General features: G+C 40.2%; 2 protein-coding genes across 3 annotated transcripts in view; both read left to right on the top strand.

Annotated features, from left to right (window-relative positions):
- Positions 1 to 17594, top strand: part of LOC149194006 (WD repeat-containing protein 55-like) — a 229661-nt gene that overhangs the window by 65852 nt on the left and 146215 nt on the right. The gene's annotated exons all lie outside the window — the stretch shown is intronic.
- LOC149194007 (uncharacterized) lies at positions 924 to 17580 on the top strand. Its single transcript, XM_089406176.1, has 3 exons — positions 924 to 1686; positions 1847 to 2199; positions 17500 to 17580. Exons 1-3 carry the CDS (start codon positions 945 to 947, stop codon positions 17578 to 17580), a joined length of 1176 nt encoding a protein of 391 aa, XP_089262302.1. The 5' UTR covers positions 924 to 944.

Raw genomic sequence — 17594 nt, 5'->3', positions numbered from 1 at the left:
AACACTTGGCAGGGATTAAAGGAAATATTACTGCATGTAAATCTGAGGAAATTGGGGAAATTAGAAAGAATTTGTTGGAAAGCTTTGAAAAATTTAATGCAGAAAAGACTAGGCAAAAAGAGATATAGGCTGAAATTGGGAGGAAGAGGGAGATACAAAGAATGATGGCTGCCAACCCCCACTATGAGTTTGAGGGTTCTTCCTCTATCCCTCAAACTGATGCATCAAACCCTTTCCGTTATGTTCCTCCCTCTTTTGCTTCTGTTCAAGATAAGGGAAAGGGTAGAATGAAGGGTGATGGGACTATCAAAAGTTTTTTCATTCACTCAGGCTCCTCTCCATCAGATGCACATGGTCCTGAAGTTGGTAATAGTAAAGGTCTTGCTCAGCCCACTTTAGATGACCATTGGAAGAAAGAATTGAGGGAGACTGCTTGTGACTACATAGCTAGATGGTGGTATGATGCTGATATCCCCTTTAATGCTGCTCGTTCACCATATTATGAGCCTATGTTTGAGGCCATACATGCTGCTGGAAAAGGCTTCAAAGGCCCTACTATGCAAGAGCTAAGGGGGTTTCGTTTGCAGAAAGAAATTCAATCAATTAATGAGTATTTGCAAGATTTCAAGGAATCATGGGCAAGAACAGGGTGTACCATCATGTCAGATGGATGGACTGATCAAAGAAACCGTACCATCATAAACTTTCTTGCCTTCTGCCCACAGGGAACCATGTTTTTAAAATCAGTTGATGCATCTGATAAGGTAAAAGATGGCCACTTGTTGTTTCAGCTATTGGATGAGGTTATTCAGGATGTGGGGGTGGCTAATGTTGTTCAAATCATCACAGACAATGCCTCTAACTATGTTCTTGCTGGTAGACTGTTAGAGGAAAAACACAAGACCATCTTTTGGATCCCATGCGCTGCACATTGCATAGACCTCATGCTTGAGGATATTGGAAAATTAGATTGGGTCAGAAACACTGTAGATAATGCCAAAAGCATAACAAAATTTATCTACAATCATACACTGGTTTTGAGTCTCATGAGGAAACACACTGGAGGCAAGGATATCATTAGGCCTGCCATCACTAGATTTGCTACACATTTTTTGACATTGCAATCTATGCTTTCCCAACATAGAAACTTGCAAAAGATGTTTTCCAGTGATGAATGGAATCAAAGCAGTTGGTCTAACAAACCAGAAGGCAGAGAATTGAAAAGGAAAGTCCATGATGAAACTTTTTGGAGAAAGGCAGCAGAGATTGTGAAGCTTGCTGAGCCACTAGTTAAGGTGTTGCGGTTGGTGGATGGGGAAAGGTTGGCTATGGGCTTCATTTATGAGGCTATGGATCAAGCAAAGGAGCAAATAAAGACAGCATACAAGGATAGAGTGGCAAAGTATGGGCCCATTTGGGCAATCATTGATGAAAGATGGAACAATCAACTCCATCGCCCTATACATGCAGCTGGGTATTTTTTGAACCCACGGTATCATTATAAAGCTAAGGAGTCAGGAGCTTTGAGGGGGGAGGTCAGAGATGGACTGGTTGATTGCATTGAGCGCATGGTCCCATCGGAGTCTGATCAGCTGCTGATACATCAGCAGGTCACATCCTTCAGCAATGCAACAGGTACCTTTGGGAAGAACCTAGCAAAGATTGCAAGAGAAGCAGATGAGCCAGGTAAACAAAAATTTCAATTTTCAATTTCTTAATGGTTTTACTTTTTTTATTAAAGTTTGTTAAATCATTTATAATTTGAAAGTTAGATATAATTTGTAATTTTGTTGAGCTTCAGCCTTCATCTAACTCATAATTCATTACACTCCTATGTTTTTTGCAGCACAATGGTGGGAGGCCTTTGGTGGCCAGTGCCCTGAATTGCAAAGGTTTGCAATTCGTATTTTGAGTCAAACTTGCAGTGCATCTGGGTGTGAGCGCAATTGGTCTGTATTTGAGAGGATTCACACAAAGAAGAGAAACCGTTTGGAGCAAAAACGGTTGAATGATCTAGTTTTTGTCCAATACAACCTTCGGCTCAGACGGAACCAATTGCTGAACAAAAGACCTGATTCAGATCCCATTGTGTTGGAAGACATTGACCCAACATCAGATTGGGTAGTGGAGAGTCGTCTACCAGAGTTTGATCCTGATGAGGATCTTGAATCACTTGATGTTGGAGATCCATTGCAGCATGTTCAGTTGAATGCAGATCCCAATCCACCAGCCTCAGTCACACAGCCAGCTAGTAGGACTCCAGTTGTAGGTGCTTCCTCTGCTCAGCCACGACAGAAGCGCAGCCGCATTTGTACTCTATCTCAGCTTGCATCTGCTGCACAGCCTAGTGGTACTGGCACCACTTCTACAGTTGCAGTTGGAGACGATGATGATGATGAGGAGCCATGGGGCCCCTTGTCTGACTCTGATGATGATGATCCAGAGATTGGTCGAGATGATCTTGGCTCCTCTGGCAGTAGCTACTAGCCTCCTTGGTTATTTGTATTTTGTTTTGACTCTTGAGTCTTTGATCATGTATGACAGACTACAGTTGACTATGTATTTAGTTTTACTATTGCCATTGGGTACACCGTACCATTTTGATATAATGGATTGGTTCATGAGCCTACTTTGATCATATGTTGTCTTCCATGTATATTATAATGTTGTGTGTTTGGAAACTTGAATGAAAATCTTTAAAATTATGTTTAAAATATTTAAAATTATGTTTTTTTATAAAAAAAATAAATATTTAATGTATTTTTTACAACGACTGAGTCATTGAAATCGAGCCGGCCGAGTCATTACCGAGTCCGAGTCCGAGTCCGAGTCGATCCTCGGCCGAGTCCGAGTCCGAGTCCGAGTCCGAGTTGTAAAACATTGGTACTTCTTGGAGCAACATATGACCACAGGGTAACTCACCATCCCCTATTGGTGCACTTTGTATAGGGTAAAAGGTTCAACCTTCCCCTGACACCCCGTGGCGACTATGGAACAGGATGATTAGTTCTCTTGTGGGCCAGGATGATTCGTTCTCCATGGCGATTGTGGAACAGGATGATTCGTTCTCCTGTAGGCTAGGATGATTAGTTCTCCGTGGCATCCACTGGACAGGATGATTCGTTCTCCTGTGGACAGGATGATTAGTTCTCTTGTCAAGGCATCCTACCCATGTAGTCTCGGACTCATGGGAAGTACCTCTCATCTGATCAATGAGCAGGGAAATGAGGATAGGGACCATAGTAGTTCTATTGATGGACGCATCGTTGTATCTACCGTACTCCCTATGCTAGGATGACCTCCATTGATCTGGGATCAATGATACTGGTCTGGGACCAGTGAGAGTGGTACACCCTCTGAAACTGACTTCGGGTCAGTAGAGGACTGGTCTGGGACCAGTGAAAGTGGTACACACTCCAGATTGACTTCAGGTCAGTGGAGGATGGCATGAGATATCCTCGATCACTTCTTCTTCATAGTTCGAGCAGAGCAGAACAGAACAGAATAGAACAGAACAAAGCAGAGCAGAGCAGAGTAGGGGTCACGCTGTACAAGGCAATGCATTTGATGGATGAATTGTAGCGACTGTCAGACAAATTGTAGATGGAGTTCTCCCTAGTTGAGAGGGAGTGTTAAAATTGGCAACTAGGGCCAAACTCCATGTGGGTCACCTTATTCATGGCTGATAATATTTTTCTTAGATTCCTCTCGTCGAGAGGTGTAGGATTGATCTAAAGATCATCCGATTCCGATAAGTATTTATGGAGATATGAATTTATTTTGATTATTGACAAATTATCAAAGTCGGCCAGCAACTTATGTAGGCTCAGACGCCCAACAGACACATCTATTCACCTTCAACGTTTGGATATAAATACAGGATGACTCCTCCTCATTTGGTCACTCACTTCTCATCATATCTCTCTCTCTCCTGTGCAGAAAAAGAGTCTCTTCTCTCTCCTGCGCAGAAAGGCTCTCTCTCTCACCCGAGCCGAAACAGGTCGTTCGAAGTCTTGGACTAGTGCATGGCGAAGTCTTGGACTGATGCGTGACGAAGTCTTGGACTAGTGCACGGCAAAGTCTTGGACTGATGCGCGGCGAAGTCTTGGACTGGTACACGACGAAGTCTTGGACTGGTGTGCGGCGAGTCTTGGACTGGTGCACGATGAACGACTCACCGGTGGAGACTTGACAAGTTTGATCCAGGGTTTGCTGCTGCTGATATAAATTAGATCTTTGTACTATTTCTCTCTGCTGAATTATTGAAGATAAAAGAAGATTTGATCAAAGGGTTTCCCCATATTGGGGTTTGGTCCTGGCTAGCCGCCACATCTTGTGTCTCTTGTCTTGGCTTGTTTTCTGTTGATCGTTTAAATGTTCTATCTACACTTTACTTAATGTACATGTGATTGTTAATCTGTGGATAATAATAAGAAAGATAAGTAAACTGGTCTAAGCCTAGAACATACCATAACTTAACACGCAGTGACTCAGTGTGTTGTATGTTACTAACTTGTGGACGTGGTTGATGAAGATTATAACTTCTAGGTGATTGTCGTTATATGGTTCAAACTTCAATCTATGCTTTTTTTATGTTTTTTATATCTAATTCATCATTCTACATGTTTTTGTTGACATATAAGTATCAAAATATAAAAAATATATATATTATATAAAAAACGCTTCGGGTTTCGCTCCCAAACCGTGAGCTTCTGAAAATGTCGCTCCCACACCTGTTTTCGCTCCTGCTCCCCGCTTTCACTCCCGCTCCCGCTCCCCGCTTTCGCTCCCGCTCCCGCTCCCCGCTTTCGCTCCCGCTCCCGCTCTCCGCTTTCGCTCCCGCTCCCAAGTAACACTGGGCAAGCCATTTTGTGGCTGGATCAGTCGGGATCACCTGTGATAATGTGAGGTAGTTCTCACTATTTTGCTGTCAGTGATATTCTCTGTATTGGATAGCCAACAAGGCATCCAGAGATTGTATTTAGAAAAACGACTGCTTAATAAAACCCTCAGTTGCTGCACCGGTTTTCCCACATTGGGTGTTTTCCGGGGACATTTGTCCATAAATAACCTTGTAGATGTGTTGTGTATTTCTTTCTTGCTCAGTTTCTTGTTTCTGCATTTTATTTAAATGGTGAAGGCTACTGTGTATTAGTTTCGGTGTTTGCTGTAGGAAACTGTGAATAATTTGTTCAGTAATTAACAAATAGCAGAAACTTAATCAGTTGCTGTAGTAGGGGGTTCTCGAATTTTCACAATTTGGAATCATCTATCTCCATTTGCTGCTTGCTGCCCTGTTTTGGGAGCACCATAGAAATGAAGTAATCCGTCGAGTAGATGTCAATCTTTAGAGTGGTGTGGTTGAAGGATGGAATTGTGGAGATGAAGAACCCCTCTCATATATAAGGCCAAACATCTTTTGTCGAGGTAATTAAAGAATCTAGTAGGTGTCTACATCTTGTAGAAAAGATAGTGGAACCGTCCTTGGATCTTGTAATAAGTTGGGCAACAAAAGATGAAGTGCTCCTCAATCTCTACCTCTTGGGGATGGTACAGTTGGCAAATTTTGTTTGAGTGGCTTACCTAGTGGTTAATCTATGAGAAACAACTCTAAACTGGTCCAGGATTATTTAAAGAGCGTGTATCTAGTGGTAAGATGTATAAAGGGGTCGAATAATAAGTTAGTCTCTCATAACCATGAAGTGCTCGGGATATAAGGCCATCTTTGGACATAACCCATCCCGAGGGTTGATCCAAGTGACCCTCGCAAACTACGTGTAGATATCCTCTCTAATGATCATGTTTAGCTCTTGTCATGTAGGTAGAAGGTAACTAGATGCGTCTAGGGAATACCTCAAAGGGTGGAGGCAATCCATCATAACGCTGACAAATGCTAGATGATATGAGACACCAACATATCGACATCAAGAATGGGCTAGTGAACTCATGGATGTAATGGATTTTGATGAATAGTAATCCAAGTAAGGGTATTAGTGCTATTCCTTTGTTGTATTAAGGAAACTCTGAATGTGGTGCAAGAGTAAGATGAGGCCAAACATTGTCTCAAGGAAAAAGGGAAGGCAAAAGGGGGGATAAGCTCCAAACTCTGCAAGGATGATGGACAAAGGGATTAGCTACTTGCACCTGATGATGTGGCAAAGAAGGGTGATATATACTCTGTACTGAAGACCAATTTGACCGTAGTCACCTAGGAACCCACACCTCAGAGCCATATAGGACAGTGGGCGAAACCAGAGTATTTGAGAGTGATAGCTTGGATGCTATGTACTAAAAGTGGTTATGGAAACCCTCTTTCCTAATAAGGGCAAGGGAACCATAGCCTTTATTGACTCGGGGTTAGAATGCATGGCATAGATTGAAAGGAAGTCTTGTGAAGAGTACCCCGAAGTAGATGTTTGTATGAGTGTTCTCAATTTCCTCTCCTCTGAAAAAGAAATGGTGATCAAAGAGTGTCTTCTTTGATCCATTAAAGATCATGACCTTGGTTTTAACTAGGTTGATTGTCTATTGTTGAAGGTCATAAAAGTGGTATAGGGTATCCGACTGTCTCTGCAAACACTCTTGGGATGAGGATAGAAGGATTGCATCATCGACAAAAAGTAGGATAGATATCAAGACATGGTGGAGAAGGCATCCATCTCCCTCCTGAATATGTTTATGTAAAAAATGACTCTCTCATTAATGTAGATCCTAAACAATGTGGGATACAGGGGATAGCCCTATTTGACCCCAATGGTACTCTTGATAAAATATTGTAATCCATGTGTTGTTAAAAAACGACCAAGTTTTGACTCATAAATTCACAAGATAGATATCAACAAGGTATTAGAGACAACAACGTCTTTGAGTCTCTACAACAAAACCTCGTGGGGATAGAGTTGAAATCTTTTCAAAATCCGACAAAGTAGCAATAGATCTTTGAAGAGTGATGTTGTGCCTCCTCAATAATGCCCTGAAGTGTAAGGATGTGGTCAATGGTTTAGTACTTAGGTTAGAATCTAGATTTTCATTTGGCTTTGAGTTGCCTCCTCCCAAGGTCCCCTGAAAGCGTCAGGTGGAGGGTTGTAGCATAAAGTTTAGAGAATGTGTGGTCTACCATGATCTTCATTTAGTTGTTGGGATCGATAATAGAACCCAATTTGGTGAATCATGTGGATAATGTGATATGACCATGACCGTGGAAAACTTGTGCTCACTACGTGGTTGAACAAGTTGGCTAGGTGGTTATCCATAGCGTGAAGAACTTGTTTGAAAAACTTTGCTTGGAATTCTCCCTTGTACACTTCTTTACTTGTACTCATCATCCAAACAACCTCTCTAATATCCTTGTAGGAGAATAATTGGCAAGAAGGCTGGGGTGAGATAACCTTGATGGTGGGTTGTCCAGGGACATCATGCAGGGAGGAAGTATGGGTTGAAGGAAGTGGTAAGGGAAGAAGGCACGCCAAATTTTTTGAGGAGCAAATAAGGGAAGCCCTAAACTCATGCCTCTGGTGAGAGATGAAGATGTGTTTCTTATGTTGAAGCAAACAACGGTAGGAAGTTTTGAGATGAGGATAAAATTGGTGGGTATGAGAAAAGGCATGACAAGCTTGGCAATGGAGGAGTATGCAATCATTGTCATAACAGTTGTTCATAGGATGATATCTAGTCTTCAAGGGGGCAAGGTGGATTTGGTATGATAGAGATGATACTGAAGAGTAGCTTCCCAAATGGTAGAATAATGACAAGTGTACTTGGCATTTGTTGAAATGAGGTTTGAGAAAGTGGACTTGGGTGAGGGCCTCTACTGGATATTGGAAGTAAAGATGTTGGGATCACCATGATCAAAGAAAAGGGTAGTTCGAGGTGGGTCAGGGGGGGGTGAGGTCCAGGATTGGAGGTGTTAACCTGATGGGATAAAGCTAAAAGAGTACGATTGACTAAAGCAATGGAGGTCACTAAAAGGTGGTGGATAAAGGCGAGAAGAGTGGGACTAGATAGGACATAATTGATAATGCTTTCTACTTCCGCGTAGGGTCGATAGGTGAAAAAACAAGACTCGATAAAGCAAGGAAGGCTGTTAAGAATCAATATCTCATGGGATTCATCCAATTGTAGTAGGTGCCTACCATAACTTGTAAGAGGCCATGATACATCATTTGATGTCCATTGGAATACTAATGATTTAGGGTCTGTTTGTTGGATAGTAAACACATCCTCTAAGCGATCATGGAGAGGGATCTCAAAAGCACATGTTCGGGAACTAAAATCACCTGGTAAGACGACATTTGCGTTCATCGTGTATTGAATGATGCTAGCATATAGGTTTGTGTAAGTGTCTCCATCTGAGTCATTATAAATAGCAAATTGAGATGACATAGAGAGGAAGGAACAAACTGCCTCATAAATGTCTCTTGGGAGAGAGGTAAATCCACTAAGTTGAATCCACAAGAACCTAGTAAACTCGTCTAATTCCAACGTAGAAACTCTATCTGAGAAGCATAGTTTTAAAATCTAGAACTAGGTTTTGAATTAGGCCACCTATCAAATTGGGATTGGAACTGGAGCTAGATCAAATTGGATTGAACCAGATTCAATGAACTAAAATGAAAAATATACATAAAATAATTAACTTTTAATAAAAAAATATTTTTAAGAACTCAAATCATGATCCCAAACCATTAGAGACAAAATATGCAATTGTTTCCCATCGATAAACCATGTAAGTGTGCATATATCAAAATGGCACTGAGTGAAATACATATTATCAACAAAATACATAATCATTGCCCCCTTAGAGTTCAAAAGCAATGCTACAACTCAATCTACTAGGCCACTGGTCTATTACAAATCATTTATCAACATGATCACTCATCAAACTCATCACCACTACTAGACATGAGATCATCACCAAGAGCTATGCAAACATCATTTGGCTTAGAGTGTGAGAATTCAAATTCCTCCCCAACCTTACTAGCAGTACTAACAATAGCAACAACATTAGTTCTAGTAGAATTAGAAGCATGAGTTTGTTGCGCTGCATGACTACTGCTTCCCTCACGACGTGACATGTGTGGTGGTTCGCTTGCTTTAGCCTCTGGTTTGACTGATAGATTTGCATTAGGGTCAACCCCCAGTCTAACTTAATGGCTGGTTGAGTCTCCTCCATCTATTCTTAAGTTGGATCAATATCTTCCAACTTAATGGGATCTGTACCAGCCTAGATCAATCTTAACTCCGGATCTACCAAGCGCCGATAGGGATCAAATTTCTTGAGATGCAAACCTCTTTTAGAGTGAAAAGGGATTTGATCTCTCTCGGTGCTTGGTAGATCCGGGGTTAAGATAGATCTACGCTGGTGTATCTAAATCTGACATTAAACTAAGATGGATCTAGGCTAGTTTAATTCCCCCCTTAAATAGGTTATATTCCACATGAAAACCATGGGTCATTTTTATTTCTATTATTATTTTATTTTTATAGGGTTATTTTTATTTTATTTTCACTAAGTTAAATTTTTTACATTGCATTATGTTATATTAAGTTACACATCTCTAACATATTTTAATTTTAATTTTATTTTGACCGAATTAAAATATTTATATTACATTACTAGCCTGAGAGCGTCTCTCGGTGCAATAAAAAATGACTATATATTTTTTAAAATGAAACGAGTACTTTCCATTAAATAGTCTGGTTTGCATGGCCAGAACCATTTACATCAAAATGAGCAAAACTGGCTTCAATTGTGTCTATTGATTCTTCATGCTAGTATATCTAAGGTAAATTTTTCTTGTCTCTACTATTCCTATGGTCTATAATCCTACATTGAAATTTCCCATAATCTTTACAAAATTGCCGAAGCAAAAATACATATTTGTAGTACATAGAAGAACATGTTTAGGTTGTGTTGGATGGTTTGGCTGCCTCACTGCAGGCTCGCTTCTCCTTGCTTGCCTTTGTTTCCTTTGTCCATCTGGCTGGATTCCTTTGCTGCTCCGAGGGATTGGTGGTTGGAAACCAAACCAATATTTCCTCAAACAAACTGCCGCACACCAATTCCAAGCCACTCTTCATTAAGTCAACTTCCATTTTAATTATCTTCTTCTCCACCCTCACTTCCAGACTCTTCAGACGAGCCTCCATCCACTTCGAATTTGTCGCCTTGTCTTCCTCTAGCATCTTAATTCGGCGTGTCAACAAGTTGAGTCTACCCATGAGTAATTTAAACAAGAATTCCACCGCTTTCCTCCATCATTACTTCGCTGAGTCTGGTGGTTGTTCACCTGCTGGAGCCATTGCCAAACACTTTGACAGGGAACGAGAGTATGAAATTCGCCCGATTTACAGATGGTTTGCCCAATTGCTCGGTCGAGGGTGATTAAATAGGATTTCTTCTGCTAGACCTCGCCATGTACTCCCACATTTCTCCATTAAATTCACTTCCTTGCCGCTGATTTTGCCTTTCATTCCGCTGTCCTTCCCAAGATGGTGATTTAATTCCCCTTGCATATGGGATGCCAAAGATCGATGGAGGATATGAACGTTGGCTCGATTCAAATGTGCCGCCGAGCTTATGAAGCACACCTTCCAATTACCCGCCATTCTGTTCTCATCACACTTGGATGCCTAGATCAATCTCCATGCGCTGCCATGCTCCGAATTAGTATCTCCAGTTGGGCTCTTTCCTGGCAAATTACCACACTTGTCTTGAATGCTTTGGATTTTTTGCCTTGGATTGGGTTTTTTGCTAGCGATATTAGTGCTGGGTCATATTTTCATGGTTAGGCACTTCTGCCTACGACAGAGGAGCAAAACCAATGTCAACTTCATTTAATTCTAATGTCCCAACCTCCAACTCTGATCCACGATTCGCCAACCTGTCCGCCTCTCCGTTGAGGTGTCGCAGGACATGGTAAAAGGTGACAACCTCAATTTTTTCATTTGCATCAATATTCTTTTTGTTATAAAGGGTCTCACTTGGTTGAAAGAAGACTGAATTTTTACAATCATTCTTATAACTAACAATGAGTCTCCAAGGATGATGAGATTTCTTATGCCTTTGCTAATTGCAATATCTAATCCTTCCTAGAGTGCATGGAATTCCACCTTATTATTAGTGGCTTCTCCTAGTCCCCATGAAAATTTGATGTTCTCTTGTTCCACGGGGTAAGAAATTCACAGGTTTTAATTTAAAAAATTAGGACGTGAGAATTTTATCACAAAATTCAATAAATCCACACAATTTCATAATAGGAAACACCAACAATAGAATAAAATGTCCAAAACCCAAAAAAAAATATTTCAACTCTAATAATATTTTTTATTGCAAGAATTCGTAAGAGGAGCTTTACTTAGTGTTTTGAGATGGACAACCTTCAATGAGCTCCAAATGAATTTCTTGCCAAAAATGTTGAAACCACACGTCCCTTCCAATGGAAAATCAATCAGGCAATGCAACCCAAGAATTATTTTGCTGAAGTCTGAGAAGAGCAACTCAACCTCTGTTTCGACCTTATTCCAATGATTTTGTTCACCAACAAGCTTAGAAATGTTGATTTCCTAGGGCAAACAACTAGAATTAATATTTCTTTAACAAATAACCACTTCCAATGATCTGTTAGTATTAGTTCTACATAATATTCAATTGATATCATTAAGCGGTTATACAAAAGAAAATTATCAACCATTCAAACATGAAAGAGTAGTAAAATAATCATGAGACAATGAGACAAATGACATAGAGATTTAGGCCAGAGGCCAGGGAAAAACCCACAAGGGGAAATCCCATAAATCTTTCCTTACGAGAGAGAGAGAGAGTTCAAGATTCATCAATACATTAGAAGTAATAACATCAAGATATTGGCCAAACTAGAAACCAAGAACCACATCAAGTGCCAAGCCAAGAACCAATCCCTTCTTCATATTTTCAGCGTGCTTTCCTTCCACAAGATTCGCTGGAATAGACATAAACATGTGGGATACGAATTGCTCCAATGAGGAGGAATGCCCTACATATATATAGACTTCACAAAGGGTTGAAAAAATGCCTCTATGGGGCCCAAGCGACCTTAACAAGAGGGAGGCTGACTTGAATATTTTAGGAGGCAAATTTTAAATTTAAATTTTTACATTTCTTCCATGATGAAAATACCGACCATGGCTACTATATATCCAACATTCCATCTTAGCCAGGGAGGTACTTTTCATTCTCTCTTTGAAGATCAATCTCCCCGACTAGTCCATAGGTCTCCTAGGCCAAAACCTAAGGGAGAGATCATAAGTACAAGTCTCTCTCCCTATCAAAATCAATCTCCCTGACCAATCCATAGGTCTCATGGTCACAGCCTAAGGGAGAGATCATTAGTCACATCATAAGGAAAGATACATAACATCCAATCTCTCAATGAGGCAAAACCAATCATATGCACAGGGTACATCTCCCTGACCATAAACAAGGTCTTGTAGCCCACAACCTAAGGGAAGAATCCCTATCTTAATCATATACACAAGATACATCTTCGTTACCACAAACAAGGTCTCCCGGTTCATGGCCTAAGGTGTTAGTACTCCTAAGTGTCCTGAGGCTGAGAAACGAGACTGATGGAGTTAACCTGAAACCAATCTTTTAGTTTGGTAGCTAGCCCTACCAAACCAGAGAGGGCTCTCTCTATGGTCACAACCAAGGATTTGACTGGTGCAAGAATGGATTTTAGGCTAGATAGTTCAACTCAATTTGGGGTTTTTGATTTTAGGGTTTTGTTGGATGATGATCTAGGTCTAGGGGGCTAGGTTAGGGTTTCCAAAAGATGAGTTTGCAGAGATATAATGGGGCAAGGTAGGCAGGCTCAGTTAGCATTCTTGATTTGTCATTGTGTATAGGGTAGAAAAGTAAGGTTTCAAAATGAGCATGAGTTTCATGAATTCATTTATCAGAGGAAAATGTAACAAAAATATGAGAGTTTCATCAAAACAGAGCATAAACATATGAATTTTGTTTAATACTTATGAAACAATCACAAGAAAGCATTAAGATGGAAGTAGAGAGGACAATACATTCATATTGATGATAACAAAAGAAAAAACATTGCTAATGAACATGCCACATGAATCCCACTATAATAACTGCAACTCCTGTATATTACTCCTGCAAATAATCACAAGTACTCTAGCTCCACAAAGCCTTGACTAAACAACATCCAACCCTTCCCTTGAGTTTGATTTGGGTAGATATAGACCAAAACAACTCTTTCCCCCTCTCAGGGGTCGAATCCCTCATGATAGGAACAATTTACATGATTATCTCTAACCAAACCTAAACCTAGGGAAGTTAAAAACAAACTCCCTAATTAGACCAACTGATTCATTTTGACTTTACAAACATAAGTAAGCATGAATCTACATGAAATTTACATTGTCCACCTCATTTACATTTAATTACATCACATGATTACCCTGGAGGAGTAATTTGACCAACATCTTTGACTTTGACTGGAGAAAATCCAAATTCTTGTCTTTCTGGGAAAAGCGCAACAGCAATTTGGACGAAAATTTTGAGTGACTTCTAGTACTCCAAATTATGATCTGAAGGCATCATTGGAAAGCTTAGGATGTCTAGTTGTCCATAGAGTCCTTAAGCATGCAAAATGGCCTCTCCAAGGCTGAGAAAAATGGATTCTCCCAAGGTCACTCTAAAAGTGCAGCGCCAGGGTGAAAACAATGGCAGAAAGTGGTTTTTTGGAATTTTCTTCCAACGAGAAAGTTGACATGGCACCCAAGTGGCATAGCTGACATGTGCAAGTGATAAGCTATCTAAGCATGCAAAGTTTTTGTCATTTGGAGGCCCCAAGGAAAAGCGCAGCGCCAGGGCGTTGCGCTTTTGGCTTTGAGAAATTTCCAAAATATTTTGGTTTTCTGCAAAAATAGGGCTCAAAGATGGAGCGATATCTCTCTAACCATAAAACCTTTTACAAAACTGAGAGAGGTTTTTGTTATTTGGTATGTTATGAACAAAAACCTCCAGTTTTCAAAAATATGTTCCCATTTGTTCAGAATCCAAGTTTGACGTTGGGCACTAAAAATTGCAAAAGCGCAGTGAAAAGTTTGGTGATTTGGAGGCCTTCCCAGAGGAGTTTTGGGCTGCAAGTGGTATGGTTGGAAAGCTGAGGATGTCTGCTACACAATAGAGTCATCAAGCACTGCAAACACCTGCTCCAAGACACCTAAAAATTCAATCTCCCAAGACTACTCCAGAAGTGCAGCAACTCTCCTGTAGCAATTGTATTTTGGGCATTTCTCCCAAATCATAACACCTGTGTATAAACTGAAGGAGGTTTTTGTTCCTTGGTCTATTATTGACAAAAACCTCTTTCACTTTTGTCAAATTCATCTTCCTTACTTCAGAAACTAATTTTGAAGTAGAACTGTCCCTGTGTGCAATGTAAACCCTAGCAAATGATCACAAAACTCTAAAAATGATGCCAATCACCTCTGTTGATACCATGAAGTCTATCCCTGCTATGGTGGTTTTGTCCCTCCTGAAATTAGTGGCAAAGAGGCTTGCCAACTTGGCATGGCAGCCTACCTCTTGAATCTTTTCACAAAAACCTAGACAACCCATATCCTCAAAGGCTTTCCTAATGAAAGATGAAGCCATGATTTCTTGGACTTTGGTGGGCTCATACCTGATAATTTGATCTCCTTTATGCTTCCTCTGATAAGTGGTTGTGGTCTTTGGATCCATTATGAAACCCTAACTCACTAGGAAGGGGAATTATGATTTAGTGTTAGGAAAACAGGGGATTTGGGGCAGTTTTGTGAATGGAGGGAGATGAAGAGGTTTGGGAGTGTTTAAATTCTTGGGGAAATTTTGGGGGGTAGGGATAGATGTTAGGGAGGTGAAAATTTGGGAAATGATTGAGGGGAATGGGCATAGAAATGAAAAACACAGTCCTAGCCTAGGAAAGTGTAGTGTAGGCTAGGGTTTGTAGGGAAATGAAGGAAATGAGGGAAATGGGTGAAGGGAAGTTTCAAGGAAGGTGTATGGAGGGTGAGGGAGGGTGTTTGAGCATGCAATTTAGGGGTTTTCACAACAAATGAATTAAAAACAATATGCGACCAAAAGCATAGCGAACCCTAGGAGAGGGTAATTTTCTGAGCTTTCAAGAATGAACAGAAGCAAAAGAAAGGTAGAGGATGGGCAAATGAGTCCCACTTGTTATTGATGTGTTGGAATCTGTTGTTGATGAAGAAACCCCTTGAAAAGGTAGGTTTTTCTCCCTTGAGAAAAATGTAGCACTTTGGAGAAAAGCACAACGCAGCTAACAAAAGCACAGCGAGAGAGGAAATTTGGCACTTTGTTGGCAAGAAATTTATTTTCAGAGGGTGGAAATGCTTCTTGCTGGTGGAGTGATGTCTTATGAGGGTGGAATGAGCAAATTGTTTGCTCCTTTGGTCTTCTTATAGGTCGGGGGTTGATTTTCTCTTAGGTGGTGATGTGGCCCAACCTTATCTTTTCACAAAATGATATGAAATGCTAGTGTACTGCAACTTCAAACCTTATTATACATAATTACATCTTAATAAAATGCACTTTAGAGATCATTATAGAATATTTTTCCCTATTACTACTCCTACAATGATGACCTAGATGGTGTCATGACTTTTTGACCTTTTTGATGACTTGACCTAATGATGACATCTAATGGAGTATGAAACTGATGATTTGGACCTTGAAACATGACTGACCATGAGATGATGATTGAGATGGTGATCAAGACACTTCACTGATGACTCATCACAACGAGTGATGGCATGATTCAGATGACAATTTGACCATGAAATGAAAGGAGTAGTAACATACCTAGACACACTAACTAGTGACCAAATTTTTATTTGAAAACTCATTTGAAACTATCAAAATTTGACCTAGGACCCTAACGAAAAATTTGAAAGAGTACGTTTGATCACTGGTGACTGGCAAGATTGACATACACTAACATAAGGGAGGAAACTCAAGATCAATCTCCCTGACCAATCCATAGGTCTCTTGGCCTCGGCCTAAAGGAGGAAACATTCTTTTCGACCAAAGCCTAGGTCTCCCATCCATAACCTAAGGAGGGGAACTCAAGATCAATCTCCCCGACCAATCCATATGTCTCCGGCACACAACCTAAGGGAGTGACAATCTTCCCGACCAATCCACAGGTCTCCCGGTGCATAGCCTAAGGAAGATTGAGGATGCTATATAATCAATGCCTCCTCTCCAATGAGATTCTCAGATATTCCAATCTTTTCACATAATCATCAACAACCAACATAACAATAGAAAAGTAGCTATGGCAGATTTCAACGCTTTATCAAACATTTTAGCACATCCAACTATTCATTCAGCTTTAGATGGGGCTTCTCACAGAAGCAAACATCAACAATCATGGAAGAATCCGACAAACAACAAGTAGCTTCTTACTAAAGCAAATATCAAGAACTTGCTCATCAACAGAAGATAAGATAGATTAGCAACTAGTTTCACAAATCAACTACATATCCAACTTCAATCGCGCTGCATGAAGCAGGACCATCCACAACAGCCAAAATTCATCCAGTCCAAATAGAGTCCAAGTTTTCAAATCCAACTGAAGGAGGCTCCAACCCCCTGATTTACAGGCTGCAACCTGTAGGACGCTTCTATGCCCTGTTTACCAACTGCAACTGGGAGGACGCTCCAACTCCCTAGTTTACAAGCATACCTAAAGAATGCTCCAACACCCTGTTTATCAACTTTCTAATTATCATTTACTCTGCATGGAGTGTAATACAATTTGCTTGATTGTTTTCAGTCCTTTGGTCATATCTTATTTTGAAAAGCTAAACTTATCAGCTAAATTTTTTGTTGGCTCCACCTTGTTGCCTAGCATAAGGGTAGCATTTTTCCATTAACCTTTAACGGGATTTATAAGGGACATTCGTTCTTGTTTAATGTCCTTTATTCCTTTGTTAGAGAAATTAGGGCTAGAATTACCCATTTGATCTGCTTTCATTCATAACCAACTCTAGATGTTTACAATAAACCTCAATCATTCTTTTCTCAGAATTTTCAATTATCCCTCCTGTCTTGGCGCAATGGGGGTTGATGTTTAGGGGTTTGTCAACAATTTAATTAATCCTAATTACATTGACTCTCTAAATTCATGACTTAGCTGAATGTTCTCAATGAATCCCTTTTTGACAGTGATTATTTAATGACAACGTAAATAATAATGTAATACTCTTCGATGCCATTTTGATGATCATTTGTCAGGTTGCATGCATATGTTCAAGTGGGGTTGGACCTTGTTGTGATTGCTTTACTTTATTTTAACTAGTGATTTGATCTCTCTCCCTGTCACTGTTTAGAAATTAGGGTTATTTTATTTTATTTTATTTTACCCAATATATTCCTAGCTACTATTGCCTATTTATCGTAATTGCATCTATTTAATTTGTTTGCACTTGCAGTCTTATTTTAATATATTGATATTCTTAGACAACATAGTACTTGATAACATAAATGGATGCCGTAGTTCCAGCTCCACATAACACTGACCAACGAG

The sequence above is a fragment of the Pinus tabuliformis genome, chromosome 2_2 (assembly GCF_031772625.1).
Source record: "Pinus tabuliformis cultivar Carrire ecotype Pingquan chromosome 2_2, CPIR1, whole genome shotgun sequence".
NCBI classification, from domain to species: Eukaryota; Viridiplantae; Streptophyta; class Pinopsida; order Pinales; family Pinaceae; genus Pinus; species Pinus tabuliformis.
Note: the sequence above shows the minus strand (reverse complement) of the source record. Positions and strands in the feature narration are given on the sequence as shown.

Excerpts from the sequence above, each read along its gene's own strand:
- LOC149194007 (XM_089406176.1), top strand. The coding sequence starts at position 945 with ATGCTTGAGGATATTGGAAAATTAGATTGGGTCAGAAACACTGTAGAT. Across the intron at positions 1,687-1,846 it reads AAGAGAAGCAGATGAGCCAG|CACAATGGTGGGAGGCCTTT; the intron begins GTAAACAAAAAT and ends TGTTTTTTGCAG. Across the intron at positions 2,200-17,499 it reads TTGGAGATCCATTGCAGCAT|TCTTATTTTAATATATTGAT; the intron begins GTTCAGTTGAAT and ends TTGCACTTGCAG.